The following is a 27,657-nucleotide window of genomic DNA, read 5'->3' on the forward strand; positions in this document are numbered from 1 at the left end:
AAACAAAAGAACAAATAAAAAAATAAAATCCAGATTTTAAAAACCTATTTTTAGGGTTGTCCTGAGGATTAAATGCATATAATCATTTATATAATGTATATAATCTCTTGCAGTACTGCCTGTCATATAGTAAATATAAATGATCACCTTTGTTCTTGTTTTTTCCCCTTCCAATTGCATGATTACTCTTTGTAGGATTTATTGCTTCACCTAGACTTAAGTGAATTCAGATTATCAGTCTAAATAGATCTATGAACTCCTTGAAATTGTGTTTCAAATTTTGTATAAGCAGACACCAAACTCTCTAGATTCTAGAGAGGGTCTGTGACTTTCATCATATTTTCCAAGGAGGGTCTCATGGCCCTAAAAAAATTAAGACACGTTAATCTAAGCCATTTTGCTATTTTATATTAACACCAAAAAATACTCCGCTGTCATTTCTCTTTATGTTAATAGCCTGTCTCCTTTTTTCATGCTGTTGCTATAAAAAACATGAAGATGTAAACCGCTGTGACAATTTGGAGACTTACAGAGTTAGGTATTATTTCATCAAGTCCCGAATCTAATATTATTTCCCCAGTGAGGCCTTACTAGATCTCACTGGTGTTGAACTGTGTTCCTGCAGCTCTTTGATTGTTATTGTCTTCTCTCTTGCTACTGCACTTTAGACCTTCCAAGGTGGAGGCCATATATTAAATTCCAGAAAGAGAAAACAAAGATAGATAGTGATAATAAGGTGGTGGTTCAGAGGCAGGGCCTGGGAGCAGGGCCAGATAGGATGAGCAGGGAAGGCCTTGAAGAGACGACATTTGAGTTGAGACCTAAAAGATGAACTTGGATTATGTATAAAATATTTTCTACAACTCCATTCACTTAGAGTATTGATTGTGTTCTTGATCGTTTTCTTCAGGTTACCTTAGACTGGTAATTGCTGAATTTAGTTTACATTCGCATTCTATACTTACAGCTGCAACAATAGCTCTTCCGCTTTCCCTCTCTCCCCTTAAGAGTGAGATTTTGAACTGACTTTTTTGAACCTAAGGAGAATTTCATTCTTTGTCGATGTTTTAATTTGATACCCAGGATTTTATAAACAAAATATTACCATCCCTAGACATTCCTCTTGGGTGTATGTGCTCTGCATTTCTTCATTTCACCCTCTCAGAAGTGGTATGTTTGAAGCAAGCCTCACTGTAAGTACTAAGAATATGTTAGTCACGATAATAGATTATCTGAGAGTTCTAAACAGTAGTCAGTTCAGAGATTTCCCACGTATTTTGAAAAAAGTAGGAACTTTTACCAGAGAATTTAGTCCCCCCAAAGTTAGGTTGCAGCTGGAAAAATGTCATGCTCTCTGTTTGCCCTCTGTTTGGTGGCACAGTGATGACCTCACACCACTCTTCTTTTGAGAGCTAACATGATCTTATTATCCCACAGTCAGAATATCCTTGATAATGTTAATGACTACCTCAAGAAATAGCCCTTGCTGTAGTGGTTAGTCAGAGAGGCAGGATTCAGTTTCTTGAATTAAAGGGTCTCATTAGATGGGTGGGTCAGAGTACATTTTTCTGTGAGCAAACTAAGTTCCCTGGATTCCACATTGAGCTGTAGAACAAGTAGATATGTGGGCCTCCCTAGTGGCTCAGGTGGTAAAGAATCCACCTGCAATACAGGAGACCTGGGTTGGAGACCTGGGTTTGAATCATGGGTTGAGAAGATCCCCTGGAGAAGGGAATGGCTACCCACTCCAGTATTCTGGCCTGGAGAATTCCATGGACAGAGGAACGTGGCAAGCTACAGATAAGTAGTCAAACAGAATCGTTAACTATCAGAATTAAGAACCAGTTCTCTCCTAATATGACTTTGTTGCATAAATACTTTAGCAAGGATCTGTTTCTGAATGCCCAGGCCTCTATTGTTTTCTTGACCCCCCAAAAAAGAGGGAAAAAAAAAAGGCAGAGCAGCTCAGAATCAGGATTCAGTCATTGGATCTCTGGGCTTTCAGACTGCAGTGGTTTTCCACCATGAAGGTCACGTAAATTTTTTTTTCTTTCTCTTCTTGTCAGGTACCTAGCTGAATCAGAATTAAAGAAAATTCTTATTTTTAGAAGAACAGCATACCCCAATACTGTCTACTAATTATTTCCACAAAACATGTAACTCCTAAGTAGATTCTACCTCTAATCCTATAGGTTTATCTTTCTGTTTTATTCAGGTTTTTCATCTCTGGTTTTTCTGGAAGAGTTCAAGATGACTGTCATTTAAGTGGTGATTTGGGGTCATTTTATCTTTGTATTGAGTCAGTCTTTATGCTGTGTGACACAAAGAGCTCATTTTATTTCCACTGAAAGTATTCAATTCCTTTTTTTTTCAAAAGAGGAATTGAAATGATTGGTCTCAAAATGATACTATAACTTAATTGGCACCATTGTTATTATTGTTCAGTTGCTAAGTTGTGTCTGACTCTGCGACCCCGTGGACGCCAGCACGCCAGGCTTCCCTGTCCTTCAGCATCTCCCAGAGCTTGCTCAAACTCATGTCCATTGAGTCAGTGATGCCATCTAACCATCTCATCCTCTGTCATCCCTATCTCCCCCTGCCTTCAATCTTTCCCATCATCAGGGTCTTTTCTAATGAGTCAGTTCTTTGCATCAGCTGGCCAAAGTACTGGTGCTTCAGCTTCAGCATCAGTCCTTCTAATGAATATTCAGGATTGATTTCCTTTAGGATTGACTGGTTTGATCTCCATGCAGTCCAGGGACCCTCCAGAGTTTTCTCCAACACCACAATTCAAAAGCATCAATTCTTTGTCATTCAGCCTTTTTTATGGTCCAACTCTCACATCCATACATGACTACTGGAAAAACCATAATTTGGACTATACAGACCTTTGTTGGCAAAGTAATACTTCTGCTTTTTAATACGCTGTCTAGGTTTGTCGTAGCTTTTCTTCCAAGGAGCAAGCGTCTTTTAATTTCATGGCTGCAGTCACCATCTGCAGTGATTTTGGAACCCAAGAAAATAAAGTCTGTCACTATTTCCATTGTTTCCCATCTATTTGCCATGAAGTAATGGGACCGAATGCCATGATCTTAGTTTTTTGAATGTTGAGTTTTAAGCCAACTTTTTCACTCTCCTCTTTCACTTTCATCAAAAGGCTCTTTGCTTTCTGCCATAAGGGTGGCGTCATCTGCATATCTGAGGTTATTGATATTTCTCCCAGCAGTCTTGACTTCAGCTTATGCTTCATCCAGCCTGGCATTTCACATAATCTACTCTGCAAAGAAGTTAAATAAGCAGGGTGACAATATACAGTCTAGACCTACTCCTTTCCCAATTTTGTACCAGTCCGTTGTTCCATGTCCAGTTCTAACTGTTGCTTCTTGACTTGCATACAGGTTTCTCAGGAGACAGGCAAGGTGGTCTGGTATTCTCGTCTCTTTAACTGGCACCATAATGCTATTCAAAAATATTCTGTTGGATAAAGCAAAATAAAGTAACTTATTATCAACAAATCTAAGGGAAATACAGATTTCATTGTATTTTTATTTCCAAAATTTCTCAGGTTCTTTGAGGATGGATTCTTCTCTTTCATGAGTCAGAGAACTCTGATATGTTAGTTTCATCTTTTTCAGTATTACATATATTAATTATTTTAGAATCTGCCTGCAATGCAGGAGACCCAGGTTCAATCCCTGGGTCAGAAAGATCTCCTGGAGAAGGGAATGGCTACTCACTCCAGTATTTTTGCCTGAAGAATTCCAGGAGAGGAGCCTGGGAGGCTACCCTCCATGAGGTCACAAAGAGTTGGATATGACTGGGCAGCTAACACTTTGACTTTCACATCTATAGGTTGAAAACAAGAAGTTTTCTAATCTCCTTTTTTAAAGCAAACAATTCATGTTGTTGTTATTGTGTAGTCACTAAGTTGTGTGAGGACTGTTTTTCGACCCCATAGACTGTAGCCCACTAGGCTCCTCTGTCCATGGGATTTCCCAGACAAAAATACTGGAGTGGGTTGCCATATCCTTCTCCAGGAGATCTTCCCAACCCAGGGACTGAAGCTACATCTCTTTCATTGGCAGGCAGATTCTTTACCACTGAGCCACCAGGGAAGCCCCAAACAATTCATACTTGAGTATAAAAAAATTTATAAATACTTTTCCTCTATTTCAGAATATTGTTAAAAATTTATTGGGTGATAATGAAATTGCAGAGATTATAGCCAGTGTAAGAAGATAGACAGTAGGAGCACAGTAGAAGCAATGAGTTGAAAACAATTTATGTATACCCTAAACCAAACTCCTTGGTAAATTAAAAAAAAAAAACAAAAATACAGAAGCACACATTTTATTAGACAGCACAGTGATGACAAGACATCATACAGACAAAAGTAAAAAAGGCAAATACCAAAAAAAAAAAAAAAAGGCAAATACCATCTTAGTAGTATTATGAAAATAGTTTTGATCCTGAAGGCCCTTTGAATAAAATAGGCGGGAGGTAAAAAGAAGAAAATCCCCACTGTTACTGGTAGAGATTATGGAAGTTTGTAAGAAAAAGACTTTTCTGAGGCACCCTTAGCAGGTAAAAAAAATTCATGTTGCCATCTTACAATAAGCCTTTGTTCATCTCCCACTGGTCTCCCAGCACCTCTTATGCAGTGGTTCTCAAAATGTGGTCTGTGGATTTCTGGGAGTCCCTGCTATGCTTTCACAGGGTCTGTGAGGTCAAAACTATTTTCATAATAATATTAGCATGTTATTTACCATTTTCATTGTGTTGGATATTTGTACTAATGGTACATTAGCAACGGTTGATAAAACTGCCAGTGCCTTTCCATGAGTCAAGACAGTGGCACCGGACTATTAGTTGTCATTGTATTCTGCATTGCCATACACTCGTAGTTTAAAGGTTTCTTTCTAGCTTCAATTAAGAATGTTCTTGAAGCAGTTGAAGTTTTTATTTTATTAAATATAAACCTTAGAGTACAGTTCTCTCTCTTATTTTTATTTCTCATTGTCTTTAATGAAATGGGAAGCACACCTAAGGCACTTCTGCTGCATGCTGGAGTGTGATGGTTCTCTTGAGGTAAAGCACTCATGTTTTTGAGTTGCAAGCTGAACTAGCTTTTTCTTCTTTGTGGCATACCACTTTTGCTTGAAAGAACCAACTGACGGACAAACCACAGTTATTCAGACACTGGATATTTTTTGGAAAATGAACAAAGTGGATCTGTCACTTCAAGGAAAATAGACTATTTGTTTCAGTGATAACACTGAAGCTTTCAAATGAAAATTAGAATTTCAGAAAATTCAAATCTGTTCCCATAAGCTTGACGACTTCCAGTCAAGCTGCCTCCAGTGTAGACCTCTTACTTGAGCTCCAGATTCTCATATCTACTTACTGCTTTATGTATCCATGTAAATGTTTCACAGATGTTCCACTTAACCTGTCCACAGTGGACATTGATTTCTTCCATAAAACTTTATCTCTTTTACCCCACCCAGGTTTTTCTCATCTTGATAAATCACCTTCAACCCAGTTGTTCAAACTAGAATTGGGAGTTATTCTTTATTTCTTTTTTTTTCACCTCCTGCCTCTCCATTAGCAAGTCATATGAGTTCTGCCTTTGAAATTACTTCAAGCCTGTCTGCTTTTCTTCATGTTTATTGCTATCAGCCTACTCCAGCTTACCAGTGTCTTTCATTTGACCTACTTCAACTTTCTAATTACTCTCCCCTTCTTGCCTGTCCATAATCCATTTTCTATACAGCAGCAAATGTAAATATGAATTGGTTCATGTCATTATATTGCTTAAAATCCTTTAGTGACATCCAGTGTACTTAGAATAAAATCTAAAATCTTTACCTTGGTTTATAAAACCCTTCGTGATTGGGCCTTTGACTTTCTTTGCAACCTCATTCTTCTTATCATTCATGAAATTCCTGCTGTACAGATTGTCTTTGTTTCTATTCCTTAAACATACCAAGGTTTTACAATTTGCTTCTGTTTTACAATTTTGCTCTCTTACAATTACTATTTGCTTCTGTTCGAAGAACAAGCTTTCTCTCATCATTCTGGTCTTACCTTAAGTGTTACCACCTATACAAGGCCTTTCTTGACTATTCTGTTGAAGATAGTTTCTTCCTTTTATATTTTAGGCTCTTTCTCATTTCCTTTCACTTACCATAAATTTAACTGTTTCATCTATTTATTTTTTATATCCCTTGGAAGAAGTGAATGAATAATTTTAGATATGTTGAGTTGGATGTGCCTATGGGAGCATCAGACTAAATAGACCCAATAGTCATTGTCCACAGAGAACTAAAGCTCAGAGAGGTGTTAGAGTTTTAGAAGTTACCTGTACATTAAAAGTACATAAAGCCATGAATATGGATAAAGAATGTTTTGAGTGAAGATCACAACAGAGATTAGAATCTTTTAAGAACTCCTACATTTAAAGGGCCAGAAGTTCAAAAAAAAAAAAAAAGCTACAAAGGAAACTGAGAAGGAAGTTATCTTGGAGATCAAAGAAAAGATAGATATAATATTAGAAAAGCCAAGGGGAGAGAGTCTTTCAAGGAAAAGGTGTTAACAGTGTCACAATCGTGTGAAGTAAAGTAAGCTGAAAAGTCTCATTAGGTTTAGCAACAGAAAGCTGTTGGGCACAAATAGTTGCAGTGGACTGGCGGGAGCTCGACTGTAGTAAATTGAGGAGTGAATAAAAAGTGAAAAATTGGGGATACAGCAAGCATAGGAAGCAAGAGGTTTTGCTCTGAAATTAAGTACAGAGAGCAGTAGCTAAAAGAAGAAGATGAAAGATTTATTTATTTTGGGAATAGGAGAAACCTGAACATACTCTGTCCTGGTGGGAAGAAGTCAGTGGAGGGTAAACACTGAAGAACCATGTGTGAGAGGGGCTAATTGACAGAGAGCAGTCCCTAAAAGGGAACAGAGAACTTGATCCAGATGGTTAGAGGGATTAGATTGATTGATTGATTTTTGGCCGATCTTAGCTCCCTGACCAGCCCCACGGCGGCCTGACCACTGGACTGCCAGGGCAGTCCCTGGAGGGGTTATATTTAGGTGGTGTAATAGTCTACTCAGACTACCGTAACAAAATACCACCGACTGGGTGGCTTTCAGCAATACAGTTATATTCTCATGATTCTGGAGGCTGAAAGTCAGGGTTGGTTTCTGGTGAGGCCTCTCTTTCTGGTTTATAGATGGCTGCCTTCTCCCTGGTCCTCACATCCATTCCTCTGTGTGCTATATAGAGAGAGTGCTTTCTAGTGTCTCTTCTTTTTAGAAGGACAATAATCCCATCCAAGCAAACCTGCCTTGGAATCAAGCAAACACACCAGCATAGTTGATGCCCATTATTTTTGGATTCTGTATTTGCAAGTTTGCCTACTCGGTAAAATTTATTTGTAACCCCACCAAATTTGAGTCACCTAACATGTATGTTCCCAGTTGAGGTCAAACAAGGCAGTGCTCTGCCTCCTTATTAAAGCTCTCATGTTCTCATCCAGGTGTCCTTTACATGGTCTACTTAGTGCCACATTTTTGTACTTTTTTTCTTGTTGAGTTCATTGTTTAAAATGTCTCCTAAATGTAGTGCTAAAGTGCCTGGTTGGGAAGATCCCTAGAGGAGGGCATGGCAGCCCACTCCAGTATCCTTGCCTGGAGAATCCCATGAACAGAGGAGCCTGTGGGCTACAGTCCATGGGGTTGCCTTTAAAAGAGTTGGACACAACTGAAGCAACTTAGCAAAGTGCTGTGTAGTGTCCCTAAGCACAAAAATGGCTGTGCTGTGCTTTATAGAGAAAAATGTATGTTAGATTAGCTTCATTTAGCCATGAGTTGTAGTGCTGTTTGTTGGCTGTGAGTTCAGTGTTCATGAATCAAAATACATGTTAAATAATGTGTCTAAACAGAACATATAAAACAGGGTTATCTGTTGATCATTTGACAAAAATGTGATGAAGAGACTTATGGAAGTCTATCCCTGTATTTTCCATAGGACCAGAGCTTCAGTGTTGATTAAGTCAGTGTTCATTTTGACTTTATTACAATGTTATTGTTCAGTTACTAAGTTGTGTCTGACTCTGCGACCCCATAGACTGCAGCATGCCAGGCTTTCCTGTCCTCCACTATCATCTGGAGTTTGCTCAAGCTTGTGTCCATTGAGTCAGTGATGCTCTCCAACCATCTCACCCTTTGCCGCCCCCTTCTTCTCCTGCCTTCAATCTTTCCCAGCATCAGGGTCTTTTCCAATGAGTCATCTCTTCACATCAGGTAGTCAAAGTATAGGAGCTTCAGCTTCACATGAGTCCTTACAATGAAGATTCAGCGTTGACCATGAATAGTGAGAATCTGCTGCATTTTATATATTCTTTCCTTCAAAAACTTTAGAGTATCTTAAAGACATTGGCCCAGTCATGAACACAACTTTTAAAAATCACTGCTAGACAGTAATTTATTTGTTATATGGAGGATGTTGAGGGGGAGCAATCCACTTATCAGGTTTTCTTTAATGTTCAGATTCTAGGACAATTTTTGTTTCTTGTAAGGAATCTCTTAAATATATCTTGCTATTGGATGTAAAAAGAGCTGTTTCCTTAAAGTTATGCATCATTGATTTGCTTCGAAACTCATCAAAATATTTCCTATTTGACTTTCATGAGGAAAGGTGAAAAGAGAAAAAATTTTGGAAGGCAGTTAGAACTTTCTGACAGAAAATCGGCAGGTGAGGAAAAATAGTCATAGTGGTTATTATCATAAACATAAAAGCAGTAATGGTGTAAGTTGCTGAGTGCATGGTTTTTTAATGTACTGTGTTGAAAATGGCTTTCTATAGATATATTTTTATGACATAGTAGGAACATCTCTCCCCTTCAATTCTGCATCCAGATCTTTGTCAACATCTTGCTAGTTCTAGTTTTATGTAATTTCTCAAATTTGTCCTTTATTTTTCATTCACATAGTAGTAATCTGGAAATCCAGACTTTAACCATCTTCAAGGTTGACCTTAAAGTTGTTCTCATTTCCTTCAGCCACATTCTCCCTTGAATGCATCTTACTTTAGTGTATTTTTATCATGTCATTCTGCAGAGATATTACTGCCCTACTTAGAAACTTTCAGTGGCTGCTAGTTGTCTGTTTTTAAATTATTATAAACCAGTTGTCTTTGGGGTTTCCCAGGTGGTTCAGTGGTAAGAATCCACCTGCCATGCAGGAGATGCGGGTTTGATCTCTGGGTCAGAAAGATCACCTGGAGAAGGAAATGACTTTCTCAGACAAGTCTTAATTTTGATTTGCCCCCAAGGTTGTTAAACTTGGCAAAAAACAGCAACACAATACACAGTTAAATTTGAAATTTGGATAACTATAAATAGTTTTTAGTATAAGCATGTCCCATGCAATATTTGGGACACATTTATGCTGAAAAATTATGTGTGGTGTATCTGAAATTCAAAAATAACTGGGTGTCCTAAATTTTATCCAGCAACCCTGTGTACCCCTCTCTTTATTTACACTTCTAAATGCACACACATTCACATACATACACACAGATGCACACATTTTTATCTTCCACCCTCTATTTCTTTCAGAGTTCAGTCAAGATTTAGTAACTGTCTTGTGAACAAAGACCTTCTCTCTCTCTCTCACAGACACACACACACACACACACAAGTCCCTTTGGCTTGTAATCTCTCTTTGGTTATTTCCATATCTCAGCCCAGTTTTTCAAAAGACTTGTCTGTTCAAACTGTTTCTGCTTCTTAACCTCTCAGTCATCCCTCAGTTTTCCCTAATCCTGTTTTACCCACATTACTCCCTCAAGTCATCAAAACTTCCATGTTGCCAAGTCCTACGAACTATTTTCAGCTGTCATTTTGTTAAACTTCTCAGCAGTATTTATCTTGTCAGTATTTAGTGAGTATTTAGTGAGTCAGTAATAGCTGAGTATTTAGTGGTCAGTAATAGCTGACCACTCTTTCCTTCTTGAAGGAATCTCCTTTCTTGACTTCTTTGAATTTTTCCTCTTACTTTTCTGGTGGCTGCTTCTTAAATTTCAGTTGCTGGTTTTTCTTCTACCCTGTGTGGTAGATCATGGATCAGAGCTCAGACTTGAATTCTGTTTGTTTGTTTGCTTTTTTTCTGCTCTCTAGGCAATTTTTATCCATTCCCAAGAATTTTTATATCTGTGTATACATGGGATTTAAATTACAGAGATGGATGAAATCTTAACTCTTTTATTTCAGCCTAGGCTTTCCTCTGAGCTCCAGACTGTATTCAGTTGCTATTTTGATTGCATTAGCATATCTTATAGACGTTTCAAACTTAACAGGGTCAAAATTGAAGTCTTGGTATCCTTCCCACATCTATTTTTCCCCTGTTCTTCCACATTTTAACCAGTGTCACCCCCTATTTAACCAGTTGCTAAAGCGAGGAAAAGGATGGTCATTACTTTAAAAAAAAAATAACTTATTTGGCTGCACCGGCTCTTGGTTGTGGCATGCAGGAATCCTTCACTGTGGCATATGGGCTCTCTAATTGTCGCACACAGGCTGAGTTGCTCTGTGTCATGTGAAATCTTAGTTCCTTGGCCAGGGTTCAAAACTTCATCCCCTGTACTGCAAGGTGGATTCTTAACCATGAGACCACCAGGGAAGTCCCCACTGATGCTCATTCTTGACACCTTCCTTACCCTTTACATTGTCTGTTAACTAGGTCCAGCTGAGTCAACCACCAACATATTTGTCCTAAATCCATTTACTGCTGTCATTGTTGAGGTTACCATCATCTAGCATGTGTTTTAATGACCTCCTAACTATTCTTCTCATTTCCATTCATGGTTGTTTAGTTTTTCTCTTTTTATGGAGCCATGGTGATCTTTTAAAAACATAAATCTCTAGTGGCTTCCTATTATTCTTTGAGTAAAATTAAAACTGTTCTGTGACCTGTAAACCCTACATGGTCAGTCAAGCCCTGTCTACCTCTCCAGTCACATTTAACCCTCTCTCTCATTGACAGTGTTCTTATACAAATAAGGATTTGGTAAAAATGGAATCCTATTCCCAAGCACTTTTAAAAATATTAGTCACTGTAATGTGCAGAATTTTAACATTTATGAAAATATTGCCAGCCAAACTGAGCATTCATGAGTAGTTAGTTGCAAATGAGATATTTAAGACCGAAGAGCTAATCTCTCCCTCTCCCCCTTAAAATTTCAGAGCCCTTATGTGTTAATTTTCTATAGCTTAAAATAATACAAGTGTATTTAATTATAATTCTTGGAGTCAGAAGTCCAACATTGGTCTCAGTGGACTAAAATCAAAATGCCAACAGGGCTGTATTCCATCTAGAGTAGAATCTACTTCCTTGCATTTTCCAGCGTCTAGAAGCAGCCAGGATTCCTTGGCCCCTTCCTCCATCCTCAAAGCCAGCATGATAGCATCTTTAAATCTCTCTCTGGCTCTCATTCTTCTGCCTCCTTCTTCCAAGTATAAGGAAACTTTTGATTATATTGGGCTTTTGTTGTTTGGTCACTAAGTCCGACTCTTTGTGACCCTATGGACTGTAGCCCACCAGGCTCCTCTGTCCATGGGATTCTCCAGGCAAGAATATTTGGGTGGGTTGCCATATCCTCCCTCCAGGGGATCTTCCCAACCCAGGAATTGAACCCACATCTCTCATGCCTCCTGCATTAGCAGGCAAGTTCTTTACCACTAGCGCCACTGGGAAGCCCCTATCTCAGTAAAACTGGGGAGGGGACTAAAAATTTAATAAAAAATGTTGAACCATTGTTTTGTTTTAAATCCAGTCAATGCATAGCTTTATTTCAGGATTTAGCCAACTGCTATTGTCAGGGTCATGAAAGACTGAGGAACTATCATAGATTGGAAGAGACTATGGAGACAGGACAACTGAATGTGATGTGGATCCTGGAACTGAAAAAGGACATTTGGAGAAACTTTTGAAATCTAAATAAAGCCTGTAATTTAGTTAATAGTATTGTACCAATGTTAATTCATTAGTTTTGATAATTACTGTGGTTTTATCTGTTAACATTAGAGGAAGTGTATATGGAATGTGGGTGAAGTGTATATGAAAAAAAAAGTCTTGCACTATTTTTACAAATTGTTTTTCTAAGTCCATAATTATTTCAAAACAAAACAAACAAATTTTTAAAAAGACAACGTAAGGAGTGTAAGCCACAGAGTGGAAGATGTTTGCAAAGGACTCAGAATCTGTAAATGACTTATACAGATTAACAAGGGAAAGATCCACAATCTATTAAAAAAAACAGGTAGAATACTTGAAAGGCCTCTTCATATAAGAGGATATCCAAATGGCCAATAAGCATAAAGATATGCTTGGCAGTACATGAGAGTTCCAGCTTCTCCAAGTTGGAACCCTTGTGCATTTCTGATGGGAATGTAAAATGATGCAGGTTCTATAAAATGCAATATGGTAGGTTCTAAAAAAATTAAACGGAAATTTCCATATGCTTCATCAATTCCACTCCTGGGTTTATACCCAGAAGAACTGAAAGTAGAGTCTCTTAACAGATATTTGTCCACCTTTGTTTGTAGCAGCAGTATTCACAATAACCCAAAGGTGCAAACAACCCAAATGTCCATCAATGGATGAATAATAGATAAACAAAATGTCTTGTGTACATACAATGGAATATTATTGAGCCCTACAAAGAATGAAATTCTGATACATGCTGTAATACGGATGGACTTTAAAAACATACTAAGTGAAATAAACCAGACGAAAGGACAGATACTGTATGATTTCCCTTATATGATGTACCTACTCAGATTCCGAGAGAAAAAAGGTAGAATAGTGGTAACTGGGGGCTGGGGGAGAAGGGAAATGAGGAGTGCTTGTTTAATGGGTACAGAGTTCGGTTTGGGATAATGAAAAATTCCTCAGGACAGCTGGTGGTGATGGATGCTCAACAGTGTGATTGTACTTACTGCCACTGAACTGTCCACTTTAAAATCTTGTAAGATTTGCCGTTTTACCACATGCACAGATACATGCACACAGTGTTTCAGGCCTGTATTCCTAATCAGTATAGATGCAGAAATCCTCAATAAAATACTAGCAAGTCAAGTTTAACAAGACATTAAAAGGATCTTACACCATGATCAGGTGAGATTTATCCCAGAGATGCAAGGATGGTTCAGTATCTGCAAATCAATCAATGTGATACCCCACACTAACAAAACAAAGGCGATCATCTCAACAGATGCAGAAAAAGCATTTGGCAAGATTCAACATCCATTCATGATAAAAACTCTCAGTGAAATGGGTTTAGCAGAAATGTAACTCAACAAAATAAAGGTCATAAAAAAATGTGCTCAGTTGTGGTTGTGGTAGTAGTGCTGGTGATAAGATACAGATGAAAAATCACAGGGTGACACCATTACTTAGAATGCCTAAAATGTAGAAGATCGACCATACTAAGCACTGGCAAGGATATGAAGCAACTGGAGCATGGATATCCTGCTGGTAGGACTACAAAATAGTACTGGTACTTTGGAAAGTTGCTTGATATTATCTACCTAGCTGGACATATGCATACCCTTTAACCTAAGCAGTTCCTCTCCTACATACATACCTGTGTCCTACAGAAATATTTTCATATGAGTACCACATGACATATACAAGAACAATCACAGCAACATTATTTTTAAGGTCCCCAAACTGAAACCAACTTTCAACAGGAGACTGGATTCAATAAATTACAAATATTCATGCAATGGGGGTATTTTAGGCTTCCCTGGTGGCTCATTGGTAAAGAAACTACCTGCAGTGCAGGAGACCAGGGTTCGATCTCTGGGTTGGGAAGATCCCCTGGAGAAGGAAATGCTTTCCACTCCAGTATTCTTGCCTAGAGAATGTCACAGACAGAGGAGCCTGGCAGGCTACAGTCCACAGGGTTGCAAAGAGTCAGACATGACTGAGCGACTAACACTCACTTTTTCACTTCACAAATAAATGAACTCCTGCTAAATCAACAGACTTAGATAACTCTTAGAAATATATTGAGCAGGAAAAAAAGTGCATCTTTTATAGTATTTATATCAGGTTCAAATATAGGCAAAATTGATACGTTGTGATAGGAATCAGAGATAATCTTTAGGGAGGAGTGATGACTGAGAGGGGACAGGCAGAAGACTCTAGGGTGCTGGTAATGTTCTGTTTCCTTATCTGAATAGTGGTTACAGAACTGTGTTGACTTTTGGAATTTTATCAAACTAACTTTTGACCTATGTACTTTTCTGTAGGTGTTATGCCTCAATTTAAAGTATCTTTAAAAAATAATGTAGTAAGAAAAAAAATTTGTAAAAAAATAATGTAGTGAGGGGTCTACATTCCACATTTATTTAATGGCATTGTGCTTCATTATGTTATCCTACACCCTTCCTACCCTCCTCCTACTTTCCACTCTGTGAGAGAATTCAGAGCCCTAAGTTCACATCCCTGTCTGCTCTGATTCTCCATGTTTTCATGTTTAAGAAGAAGCTTTCAAGTTTAAGCTTGACTTCTTTTTGAGGACAGTTTTAGCTCAAGGTGCTAACCACGCAGCAAACTGAACTCTGACCTAAGTGGAACCCTAGGAGCTGTGTCATAGAGGTTGAGGATTTAAGTCCACACTCCACTCCCAGATTCTAGGGGACTTAACAGTCTAGGGGAAAGACAGCATGCACCATTTAGTGTACTGTAGTCTCTGAATTGCTTAATTGTAACAGTGACTGGATTAGTCAGCAGTAAGGAGATTTGGAGTACTTAGGCATAATTTTTGGAGAAGGCAATGGCACCCCACTCCAGTACTCTTGCCTGGAAAATCCCATGGATGGAGGAGCCTGGTAGGCTGCAGTCCATGGGGTCACTAAGAGTCGGACATGACTGAATGACTTCACTTTGACTTTTCACTTTCATGCATTGGAGAAGGAAATGGCAACCCACTCCAGTGTTCTTGCCTGGAGAATCCCAGGGACGGGGGAGCCTGATGGGCTGCTGTCTATGGGATCGCACAGAGTCGGACACAACTGAAGCGACTTAGCAGCAGCAGGCATAATTTTGTTATGATGTTGTTTATGGCTTTGTCCATTCTTACACCTGTATCCCTTTTCCTTCCTTTTACCCTTCAGATGACTGTCACATGTTTTATTCATCTGGGGCTTTAGGCTACCCATTCTTTGAGTAAGTTCACTTTTTTAAAAAAAATTCAGCACATATTCACTGGTATTTGCTATGTGCTTAGAATACAGAAATGAGACACATAATCTCTTCCTTCAAATTATAGTTCTATTGTGGAAATAGACAAACGTTTAGTTATAGTATCAGCACTGATATGTGCAGTAATCGAGATCAGTTTGGGTGATTACTCAATAACTCATTGAATTGATTCTTTTTTTTTTATGGTCATGTCACGCAGTTTGTGGAATCTTAATTCCCCAACCAGAAATTGAACCCAGATGCCTGGCAGTGAGAATACAGAGTCCTAACCACTGACCACCAGGGAATTCCCTAGAATTGATTGTTAACCTAGACCTGGAGCTGGTAATACATGCTGAAGGAAGTTAGAGTGTGTGTGTTCAGAGTAGGGATCAAGGGAATTCAGAGAGCTGAGGGCTGAGGCTCAGGGATTTGCAGAGGCTAAATCATGGCTTACTCCTTGGAAGGAAAGTTATGACCAACCTAGATAGCATATTCAAAAGCAGAGACATTACTTTGCCAACAAAGGTCCGTCTAGTCAAGGCTATGGTTTTTCCTGTGGTCATGTATGGATGTGAGAGTTGGACTGTGAAGAAGACTGAGCGCCAAAGAACTGATGCTTTTGAACTGTGGTGTTGGAGAAGACTCTTGAGAGTCCCTTGGACTGCAAGAAGATCCAACCAGTCCATTCTGAAGGAGATCAGCCCTGGGATTTCTTTGGAAGGAATGATGCTAAAGCTGAAACTCCAGTACTTTGGCCACCTCATGCGAAGAGTTGACTCATTGGAAAAGACTGTGATGCTGGGAGGGATTGGGGGCAGGAGGAGAAGGGGACGACAGAGGATGAGATGGCTGGATGGCATCACTGACTCGATGGACGTGAGTCTCAGTGAACTCCAGGAGTTGGTGATGGACAGGGAGGCCTGGCGTGCTGCAATTCATGGGGTCGCAAAGAGTCGAACACGACTGAGCGACTCAACTGAACTGAACTGAAATCATGAAGGGTCTTGTATGTCATGCTAAGGAGTTTGGATTGTATTTGGAAGATAGTGGGGATCTATTAAGGCATTATAAGTGAGGAAATTATGTGATCAGACTTTAAAATAATTGTGCTGATGATAATCATGGATGAGTAAGTTAATTTAATGAATTGAAGTAGAGTGTTACAGGAATGGAGTTACCTAGGCCCTGTTGTGTAGTCCCAGCAGTGTTGGCATCATCTGAGAACTGTTAAAAATGTAGAAGCTTGGACCTGTTCCATATTGACTAAATCAGAATTGGCATTTTTAACAAGATCTCCAAACAATTTGTAGGCACGTTCAAGTTTAAGAAGCACTGATTTAGATGGATAGGATGATGGTCAGGCTTTAGACAGCTGGTGTGAAGACCACAGGACAGACTGCAGGGGAGTATGTGGAGAAGATGCTCTTCTATGTGGAATTGCACTCACCCTCCCACCAAAGGCACGCCAGGTACCCCTCCTCATCCATTACCTTTCAGCTTAAACAGAGCTTCTCTGATGTGACACTCCCAGTAGGCATAATTGGTACCCTTACCATATTCTCCCGTTGCCGGGGACCAGCCCCGGCTGATCCAGGGAATTCGAAGCGGAGACGGCGTTGGCGAGGATCAGGAAACAACTGCTTAATTAAACGTTTATTAAGGATATAAAGAGTGGTGAAATAAGGATAGCTCAGCGAAGAAATTCAGTGAAGAAAAGAGGCTGAATAAAATTCCAAAGCAGGGAATTTACGTCACCTACGAAGGCCACAGGCGTCCTCCCGTTCTCCCGAAGGAGAGGAGACACTAAGGCCTCCCCGGTCAGATCTTAGAAGCCCAGGCAAAATTAGTAGGCTTGACGAGCTTCCCTGCCTCAGAGGAAAAGTTCAGTTAGAAGGTGAAAGAACGAACGACATGGGGAGACCAAATTCCGGTGAACAAGGCCCGCAGTTTTTTCCAAAGTAGTTTTTATACCTTAAGTTATGCATAGAGGATAATGGGGGAAGGGGTAGAGTCATGCAGTAAGCCAGGCTTTCTTCCTGCAAACATATCATATGCAAAAGTTTAGGTGATTTGCATCATCTTCTGGCCCGGAGGCCTTTTTCTCTAAAGGTGATTATTCTAAAGTCAGGCGCCAGCCTCCAAAAAGCATTAGATAAAGTTGCATTCCTACAGAGCAAAGGTGTGGTGGGCTATAACAAGAAAAAGAATTAACTCAAGGGTCCCAGGTTACAAACATTAAAGCTACTACTTACACCAATTATATTAATCAATACACTGCCAGGGACACAGCAGGTAAGGGATATGGAGACTTAGCAGCAAATATTGGCCCAACAAGTGAAAATCCCTTCACCAATACAATTTCTAATCAATCTTTTGACTGCTCAAAGGAATCTGTATTTAGACAGTTTAGAACATCTCATGCCTCTCACAGTTTGGAGGCTCTGAACAATCACATGTGGCCGGAAAAACCTATTCAGGCAGGCTAGAGGACTTCCAAGGGAGTTTGTAGGTTGAAACACTGTCACACCCAGGAATTATTAACTGGAGCTGTAAGCTAACTCTTTTTCAGAGAGGTAGTGGGGGACAGCCCCCCGTAAAGTCAGAGGTGTAGGTGAAAGCACAAAGGAGAAAGTAGGCAGACTCTGGTTTGGGGGGTAGATTGCTCGAGAATTTCCAGGGAGACTTCTGAGGCTTGATCCCGCCTCTGCGTATGCCAAGCCTCCTTCCTCATGACCTTTGCCAGGGGCGGAGCTTGCTCCCCGCATCCTGTAACAATTTTACTTTATCCCTTTTCACACTTTATTTTTGTTAATTATTTAATTGCCTGTCTCTCTCCTGCACCATGAAGGCAGGGACTGTCTTTCTATGCTGCTTGGTGCATGACAGGCACCCAGTAAATACCTGTGGTTCCGTTGAAAGATTTTACTGTGTATAAGAAGAAAATATGTATTTGAGTGTGTTGGGGGAATGTAATTGTTATATGTATTAATAATAATAGTAAATGTTAAATAGCACTGATGAGTTCCAGGCACTGTTCTATGTGTTTTATATATGTTAATTTATTTGATATTATTAGCAATCCTATAAGAAGAGATTCTTAATGTCCCTATTTTAAAGATGAGAAAACAGAGGCACAAGGCATAAGTAATATGCCTAAGGTTACACAGTAGGTAACTGATGAATCAAGATTCAAATTCACCTGGTACTACTCTGCTATGCCTAGTTTTGGACAAAATAGTTCCCTGGCACTATGCTGAGTGCTGTGTATTATATGTATTGCATAGGTGTGTGCTAAATCGCTTCAGTCATGTCCTTTGCGACCATATGGACCATGGCCCATCAGGCTCCTCTGTCCATGGGGTTCTCCAGGAACAAACACTGGAGTGGGAAGCTGCCACATCCTCCTCCAGGGGAATCTTCCCGAGCCAGGGATTGAACCCACGTCTCATATTTCCAGCATTAGCAGGTGGGTTCTTTACCACTGATGCCACCTGGGAAGCCCATTACATGTATTATTTAATCTATATAACATCAATGTGCAGATGACACCACTCTTATGGCAGAAAGTGAAGAAGAACTAAAGAGTCTTTGATGAAAGTGAAAGAGGAGAGTGAAAAAGTTGGCTTAAAATTCAACATTCAGAAAACTAAGATCATGGCATCTGGTCCCATCACTTCATGGCAAATAGATGGGGAAACAGTGGCTGACTTTATTTTTGGGGGCTCCAAAATCATTGCAGATGGTGATTGCAGCCATGAAATTAAAAGATGCTTGCTCCTTGGAAGAAAAGTTATGACCAACCTAGACAGCATATTAAAAAGCAGAGACATTACTTTGCCAACAAAGGTCCATCTAGTCAAAGCTATGGTTTTTCCAGTAGTCATGTATGGATGTGAAAGTTGGACTATAAAGAAAGCTCAGCGCTGAAGAATTGATGCTTTTGAACTGTGGTGTTGGAGAAGACTCTTGAGAGTCCCTTGGACTGCAAGGAGATCCAGCCAGTCCATCCTAAAGAAAATCAGTCCTGAATATTCATTGGAAGAACTGATGTTGAAGCTGAAACTCCAATACTTTGGCCACCTTATAGGAAGAGCTAACTCAATGGAAAAGACCCTGATGCTGGGAAAGATTGAAGGGAGGAGGAGAAGGGGACGACAGAGGATGAGATGGTCGGATGGCATCACGGACTCAATGGACAAGAGTTTGAGTAAACTCCAGGAGTTGGTGATGGACAAGGAGGCCTGGCTTGCTTCAGTCCATGGGCATCACAAAGAGTCAGACATGACTGAGTGACTGAACTGAACTGAACATCAGTGTGAGGAGAGTTTTATTACATGTTTTATGGATGAGGAAGCAAAGGCTCAAAAAGTTATACAGGTTACCAAAGATAGATACACTGCTTTTAAGTAGTGGAGCCAGTGTTTAAACCCAAGGGTTGACAGAGGATGAGATGGTTAGATAGCATCACTGACTCAATGGACATGGGTTTGAGTAAACTGTGGGAGATAGTGAAGGACTGGGAAGCCTGGCATACTGCAGTCTATGGAGTTATAAAAGTCAGACATGACTTAGCGATTGAACAACAACAATCCAACTCTTAAAGCCTGTGGTCTTTAAGACCACGTCTGGAATATAAAAATACCTGTGGGATATGAGTCTTAAGATCACTGAGGAACCAAGAGATGGAATGTCTGACATTTAAGTTGGGGGTGTGAGAACTTAACAACTCCAGTTGCTCAGGTTACGTGGGCATTTCAAGTTTGAAGGTGCAAAGGAGATTTAAAAGTCTAGCAATTTCAGCCAGCCTCATAATTGACCAGATGGAACTTTGGACTCTGATGGTTAGGAACCTTAACGTCTACAATAAGCTGTAACTTAGGTGACTAAGGAGTAGTTATTGCCTTTTCTTATGACCTTGAGACGGAGAAAGCGATGGCACCCCACTCCAGTACTCTTGCCTGGAAAATCCCATGGACGGAGGAGCCTGGTGGGCTGCAGTCCATGGGGTCGCTAAGAGTTGGACATGACTGAGCGACTTCACTTTCACTTTTCAGTTTCATTCATTGGAGAAGGAAATGGCAACCCACTCCAGTGTTCTTGCCTGGAGAATCCCAGGGATGGGGAAGCCTGGTGGGCTGCCATCTATGGGGTTGCACAGAGTCGGACATGACTGAGCGACTGAACTGACTAACTGACTGACTGATGACCTTGAGAAACCAGATGGATTAGAAATACTGAATGTCAGAACTGGAAGGAACCAGTTCTCACCTTCCACAGTGCCCTCTTACCTACCTCCCTCTTATTTTGTAATAAGGAAACTGAAGAAGAGAGTACTTTAGGTGACTTGCCAAAACCTAATAAAACTGTTAGTGACAAGCCAAGAATAGAGGGCAGGGTCACATTCCTGTATTCTTTGCCCTGTGCCTTACGACTCTCTGGGCCTCAGATTTATTGCCTGCTGTCTAAAACTCTTCTGCCATCGTAGTTGCTTCTTCACCACATTGTAGTTACTTCTGGTTCTTTTTGACTTTGGGCCCTGGACATATTAACTTTTTGTCCTTTCCTCTCCAGCCTCAAGCATATACTCTCTCCAGCAAGTTGTCTGATTAATTTCATGATGATACTAGTGTCAAGGTAGGAACACCCCTGGCACATAGAACTTCAGGTTGATCTTCTTCTTAGAATGAAAATGAGATTCCTTTGAGCTGTTGACACAGTCAATTTCTGTAAAACTTGAAGGCCACAGGAGCAGGTGCAGTTTGTGTATCCTTTTGAAGTTGCAAACTCCTAAATGTTAAGGCTGGTTATTATAATCACATGCAGGGGTCTCACTCCTGCTCTAGCTATAGGTATATCTTTTAAGGCACTTTATAGTAAAATTAAATTAGAATGAAAACAACTTTACAACTATTCATAGTACTTAAACCTACACCCTGTGCCTAATAGAGTCCTACTCAGTTAATAGACTTTCAGTTCTCAATTGTAATAGGTACTGTTTTATTTTTGTTTCAAAGTCATTACAGAAAGAAGGTAATAAGTATAAGGTATAAGAAGGTTGTAGTTTTCAAATGAAGTCTATTTTAGTTAAAACCTTACACTAAAAGAATGGTCTTCCTTTTAATCCACTTTATCAAATCTGACACTCTGATCACAGATGGCCTTATCAAAACTGAAACCATGACCTCAGATCATGCCTTCATTTCATTGACTTTCTTTATCTTGCTTTCATTCATTGCTTCACTCCATAGCTGCTCCGTGACCACAACTTCCTTTACTTCCACCCTTGCTATTTTCTCTTCTTATTGCACCTGCTCTCCACCTGCCTTGTGATCTCTAATCCTTTGACACCTCTGCATTCACCTGGTCCAGTGGCCCCCTTCTGTTTTCAATTGCCTTTTTCTCTAGTCTGGACCTCCAGGTCAGTCATTTGAATTCTGCCCTTTCTGGCATTTCTTCCCTAGAAGTTTGCTTCCTGTCCTTCATTCTGTATCTAAAGGACCATTCTCCTAACCAGGAAAGACCCTAAAGGGCAATGAGCCTATAATCCTAATCACAATATTATGACTGTCAACTCCAGAGAAATTATCTCTGCAGTGGGACTTAACACTGTAAAGAGTCCCAGGTTCTTAAAGGGGACCAAATGAAATCTGTGGTACTCTCATTGGATAATATACTTTAGGAGTTAATTAAGAAGGTAAAATAGAAGGGACTTACCAGGTGGCACAGTGGTAAAGAATCCACCTGCCAGTGCTAGAGACATGAGAGATGCAGATTTGATCCCTGGGTTGGGAAGATCCCCTGGAGGAGGGCATGGCAACCCACTCCAGGATTCTTGCCTGGAGAATCCCATGGACAGAGAAACCTGGTGTGTTACAGTCCATGGGGTCGCAAAGAGTTGGATATGACTGACCACACACAGAAAAAAGATTAGGTCACGTTTTTTCTAGTTTTGTCTTATTTCTAAATTTCTGAAGTGTGTAGGGAGGAGGGAACTAGTATGGGGTCATGAGGAGGAAGCAGCTTCTGAGGTCCTAAAGACTACTGTGTTGGCATCCTGTTTCAGAAACCAGACCTGTGAATAAAAAACAGCATTGAATAGGGGCTTATAGGCGGCACTAATCTTTTTTAAAAATTGAAATATAGGGCATTCCCTGGTGGTTCAATGGCTAGAACTCCTGCTCTCACTGCCAAGGGCCTTGGTCAGGGAACTAAGTCACCACAAGTCATGTGGTGTGGCAAAAAAAAAAAAAAAAAGAAGTGTAGTTGATTTACAATATTATATTAGTTTCGGGTGTACAACATAGTGATTTAATATTTTTATAGATTATACTCCACTGAAAGTTATTTTACAGTATTGGCTATATTCCTGTATGTGCGATGTGTGTGTGCTCAGTCATGTCCAATTCTGTGAGACCCCATGAACTGTAGCCCGCCAGACTCCTCTGTCCATGGGATTTCCCAGGCAAGGATACTGGAGTGGGTTGCCATTTTCTTCTCCAGGGGATCTTCCTGACCCAGGGATCAAACCCACATCTCCTGCAGCTCCTGTATTGGCAGGTGGATTCTTTACCACTAGCGCCACCTGGGAAGTCCCTGTAGTGGTTCAGTTCAGTTCAGTCACTCAGTCGTGTTTGACTCTTTGAAACCCCATGAACTGCAGCACTCTAGGCCTCCCTGTCCAACACCAGCTCCTGGAGCCCACTCAAACTCATGTCCATTGAGTTGGTGATGCCATCCAACTATCATCCTCTGTCGTCCCCTTCTCCTCCTGCCCTCAATCTTTCCCAGAATCAGGGTCTTTTCAAATGAGTCAGCTCTTCACATCAGGTGGCCAAAGTATTGGAGTTTCAGCTTCAACATCAGACCTTCCAATGAACACCCAGGACTGATCTCCTTTAGGATGGACTGGCTGGATCTCTTTGCAGTCCAAGGGACTCTCAAGAGTTTTCTCCAGAACCACAGTTCAAAAGCATCAATTCTTCAGCGCTGAGCTTTCTTTATAGTCCAACTCTCACATCCATACATGACCACTGGAATAACCATAGCCTTGACTAGATGGACCTTTGTTGGCAAAGTAATGTCTCTGCTTTTTAATATGCTGTCTAGGTTGGTCATAACTTTTCTTCCAAGGAGGAAGTCTTTTAATTTCATGGCTGCAATCACCATCTGCAGTGATTTTGGAGCCCCCAAAAATAAAGTCAGCCACTGTTTCCACTGTTTCCCCATCTATTTGCCATGAAGTGATGGGACTGGTTACCAGTGAGGAAAGTGAAAGAGGGATAGGGGATTTGGAGGCATAAACTCCTGTGCATAAAATAAAGAGACAGCACTAGTCTGACTTGGAAGTGCTGGTTTCCCCTAAACCTACCTACTCTTGGTAGCTCCTGACTAGCCTCAGGGAAGCAGGTAATTTATAGTGGGCATCTTTATCTCTGTAGCTAAAGGCCCTTAGACTTCCATGTGCATAGCACAGCAAGCCAGCAGAGGGAGCCGTGGTCCTAGAACTTTCTTTAGAGCGTCTAAGTTTTGATTTTGCCAGAGATCCTCTCCAGCTCCATCCGAATCTCCTGTGCAGTAAGAATTTAACTTGAGATATGCCTGGGTTTGGTGCCAGACCCCTGGTGTGAGCAGATGGGGAGCTTCTGCATAACAGTTTAAACTTGAAAGCCATAAGGAACTCGATTTCAAGGAAACGCCTGTTTACCATGCAGATCCAAATCAAGCAACTCTCCAGAAATGGGTGTGCCTTCTTGACCTCGATCCTTATTGATCTTGATATCAGCACCTCCAGTGACGCATCCTGAGGGGCGGGAGAAAGTTAACAAGTGCCTTATACACAGGGAAAAAGAGGAAGCCTGACTGCTGCTACAGAAAGTCCCCACCGGGGAGGAGGGGATACTGTTTGGGTAGCATTAAATAGTGAGTGCTCCATGGAAAGTTCAGTGCCTGGGTGTAGAACCTTATATCTGCTCTGATTTTGAATCAGAAGCAGAAGGTTTGCAGCTGGCCAGTCAAGGGGCTTGTCAGGCAGTTGACTAATGATCTTGATTTTAATAGGAAGCCTTTTAAAGGGGATGCAGCTTCTGCTAGTTACTGTGAACTCCTGAATCACTAGATTTGGCTCTGCTTTTTGGACACTCAGAAAACTCGGGCGTTTCCAAGCCAGCTTTCCCATTTGCTTCAGGACATAGATTACCCAAGCCTGCACTATGGAGAATGGGGACGGTAATGAGGGGGCCTCAGCTTTTCACATGCCTGAGTGGATGGTGAGTTCTTTGGTCACTTTGCTTTTCCCTCTGTTTCTTGATAATGACAAGAATAAGGATCGTTGTGAGAAGTCCCTCCCAAGAGCTGTGATTGGGAAAACAGTTATTACTGTAATTTCTGATTAATTCCTGGGTCACTCCTGCTGCTTTCTTTCCTTTTTCTTTTTTAAAAATTATTTTTAAATTATGAGTGAGCTGGAAGGGCCTGTTGCCTGATTGTCTGGGCTGGGCTGGAGCTTCCCCACTGCTCCTGGTATACTGCATGGATTGTGTTACACTGTGATTGCTTTGCATTCTGTTTACAAGTAGATGCTTAGTTTATTTCTCATGGGGGTAAAGAAAAAGAATAGAGAGAGGGGAAAAAAACAAAAACAACTTGTGGAAATGATGTGCTCTCTGTCTCTCAAGTCTGAAAAGATTTAAGTAGTTTATCCCCTGTCTGCCTAGTTTTCTCCTGCCGGTCAAAACATTTCCCCAAGTATTCTTGTACATGTCTTTCTAAAAGGCAGGAACTATAAAACTGTCTTTAAATTAATTTATTTTTTGGCTATGCTGGGCACGTGGGATCTTAGTTCCTCAACCAGGGATCAAACCCATGCCCCCTGCAGTGGATGCACCGAGTCTTAACAGCTGGACTGCTGGGAAGTCCCTATATAGCTCTTTTGGTACTATTCTTTAAAATACTTTATTTGCTTGATGAATGTTTTTAATGAGTTATTTGTTGATAAGAACCAGCACATAAAACCTAGTATTTTTGATCCAACTTTAGTTTTTTATATAAAAATAGCAATCACCCTTATGTTCCTAACTGCTTTCTTCCAGGTTTAGCCTGATTTCTTACAGTCTATATACCAATTTGTAGTTTATATATATATATGTGTATGTGTGTATAAAATATGTATGTGTGCATGCCAAGTTGCTTCAGTCGTATCCAACTCTTTGCGACCCCATGGACTTTAGCCCGCCACCCTCCTCTGTCCATGGAATTCTCCAGGCAAGAATACTGGAGTGGGTTACCATGCCCTCCTCCAGGGAATCTTCCCAACCCAGGGATCAAATCCATGTCTCTTGCATCTCCTGCATTGGCAGGTGGATTCTTTACCACTAGCGCCACCTGGGAAGCCCCATAAAATATGTATAATGTATATATATTTCCCTATTGAAAACTGCATAGACTATATTCAACACATTCCAAGTTCTTTTCAATGTTTATGGAATCATGGACTTACATAAGTGACCACCAATAATGAGTCTGAGTATATAGTAGACCTAACCGAGGCCCAACTGATAAGCCCACATTTCGATTCATATACCAACTGTTATTATTTCTGTTAGGGTTATTCCTGTTGTTGTTCTTAGTGTTGTTCCAGAACCTTGTACTCAGTTTTAAAACATTTGATCTAAAGAAATCCTACCCCTCCACAAGCTTATTTCAAATAGTATAGTGTTTTCGAATAACGGGAAAAAATTCAAATAATAATTCTAGTTGGATTTCTTTATGAATATACATTTTTATTCATTTGGCTACTCTGGGTCTTTAGTTGTGCCGTGTGGGATCTAGTTCCCTGTGCAGGGATTGAACCCAGGCCCCCTGCATTGGGAACACAGAGTCCTAGCCACTGGGCCACCAGGGAAGTCCCTCTAGTTGGATTTTTAAGTTTGCTTTTGAATTTCCAGCCATTCACTGACACCAAGAAGGGGAAATAGGAATTCTGGTTTTCTTAAGTGAGAGCCGGCATGAAGATATTAACCTTTGTTACTTCTATAAGAGAATATTACAGAAGAATTTCACAGAACACTAGTATGTCAACTCAGTCAACACAAGTTTTACAGTAACTCTTATTCTCATAAATAATACACCTCGCTGTCTTACCTGCCAAGCACATCTTCTCAAGAGGAGCTCCCACTAGACTTTCACCTACTCACCTTCTCTTAATTTACCTGAACAGGATAACTATCCTAAAGGAGTTATTGTGACTACTGCTCAAGAGATACGACCCAAGAATTCTCAGCTTTTAGAAAATTTTCTTTAATAAAGCACAACTCTGCTTTGTTTTCAACATGGCACCTCTTTTATTTAGCAATTTCCTGGTCTCTGTCTCTCAAAAATCAGGAAAATATCTTTGATCAGTAGGTTTTTTTTTTTTTTTTTAGCAATGATGAGACAAAGTTGGGAGGGGCTTGGCGTCAATAACTCAGTTTTATCCTCTGAATTATTCCCTTGCCAGAGATTAACCTCTTGAGGCTTGCTTTCAGATATCACAGTTGTTCATTTCTGACCTGGTCTGGAAGTGCTTCTTTTAGGCTGCCACCAGTATCTACTTAGCCACCAAAATGAGCCACTGAGCATTCTCTAGCGTACTGCCTATAGATTTCCAGACCTTACCTGTGACATGTTGGAGTACCTTTTAATCCCCAAGAGGAAACCCTGGTGCCAGTTCTCACATTGGGTCAAAATTTTGATCGAAGAAAGCTTTTCACAAATGACTCATGTTCCAGTTTACATATTAACGTAATGAACTTTCTGCTGAGGACTATCCTTGCCCCTGAAGGAAATATGACAAGGCTCTCAAACTTTCTTTCAGGGGGAAAATTTAGCAGAAAAGGTGGATTATAATACCTCCCTTCTTATAAATGATCTGTAGCAAAAAGGGACTGGCATATCCCTCAGAAGAGAGGACTCAAGACCACAAACAGCAGCTGATAGTACTCACATCTCTGACTCCTAGCAGGGAATAAGCCAGGACGAAATCTGAAGAACATTCTTGAGACTTGACAAGTAGACCTTCGAGCTACTATTCCATCAGTCACTGGAAAACTTCTGCTAGAGCCTCTGCTCCCCAGCTATTTTCATATAGCTTGTTCAGGCAGTTTAACTGCTAAAAGATTGGGAAACTCATCCTTTTAAAGATTGTCCTTATTAATATATTTTCACTTCCCCTGAGAAATTTTTAGTCCCTAGTGGTAGGTGAAAATACCTCCTCTCTTATGAGCATGGAGATCAGCAGTAACCTTTTTTAAAGTTTCTACATCTTAATTTTTCCTCCTCCCACTTAAGCTCTTCGTAGTACCTAGTACTTTTCCATAGGAAATCTGATTCTCTTTCTTGATTGAGTACCCAGCCAGCTGGTTACCTGATTTT

At 40.4% G+C, this 27,657-nt stretch overlaps 1 protein-coding gene and 1 long non-coding RNA gene across 6 annotated transcripts in view; one reads left to right on the forward strand and one right to left on the reverse strand.

The window, feature by feature from the left end:
• AHCYL2 (adenosylhomocysteinase like 2) overlaps window positions 1-27,657 on the forward strand; it is a 191,703-nt gene that overhangs the window by 108,063 nt on the left and 55,983 nt on the right. Inside the window, exon 1 of one of the 5 annotated variants that reach the window (XM_061414677.1) lies at window positions 24,055-24,515. The exons of 3 other annotated variants lie outside the window; for them this stretch is intronic. In XM_061414677.1, the coding sequence (XP_061270661.1) occupies window positions 24,459-24,515 (57 nt within the window). In that variant the 5' untranslated portion in view covers window positions 24,055-24,458. Of the gene's footprint in view, window positions 1-24,054; window positions 24,516-27,657 lie in introns of those variants that run through there. One more of the 5 variants, XM_061414675.1, reaches the window with a different exon arrangement.
• Window positions 1,929-27,648, reverse strand: LOC133246405 (uncharacterized). Its single transcript, XR_009736027.1, has 2 exons — window positions 27,230-27,648; window positions 1,929-3,474 (listed from the first exon to the last, which is right to left on the reverse strand). It is a non-coding gene; the product is annotated as an uncharacterized LOC133246405 (long non-coding RNA).

The sequence above is a fragment of the Bos javanicus genome, chromosome 4, assembly GCF_032452875.1.
Source record: "Bos javanicus breed banteng chromosome 4, ARS-OSU_banteng_1.0, whole genome shotgun sequence".
Classification (NCBI taxonomy): Eukaryota; Metazoa; Chordata; class Mammalia; order Artiodactyla; family Bovidae; genus Bos; species Bos javanicus.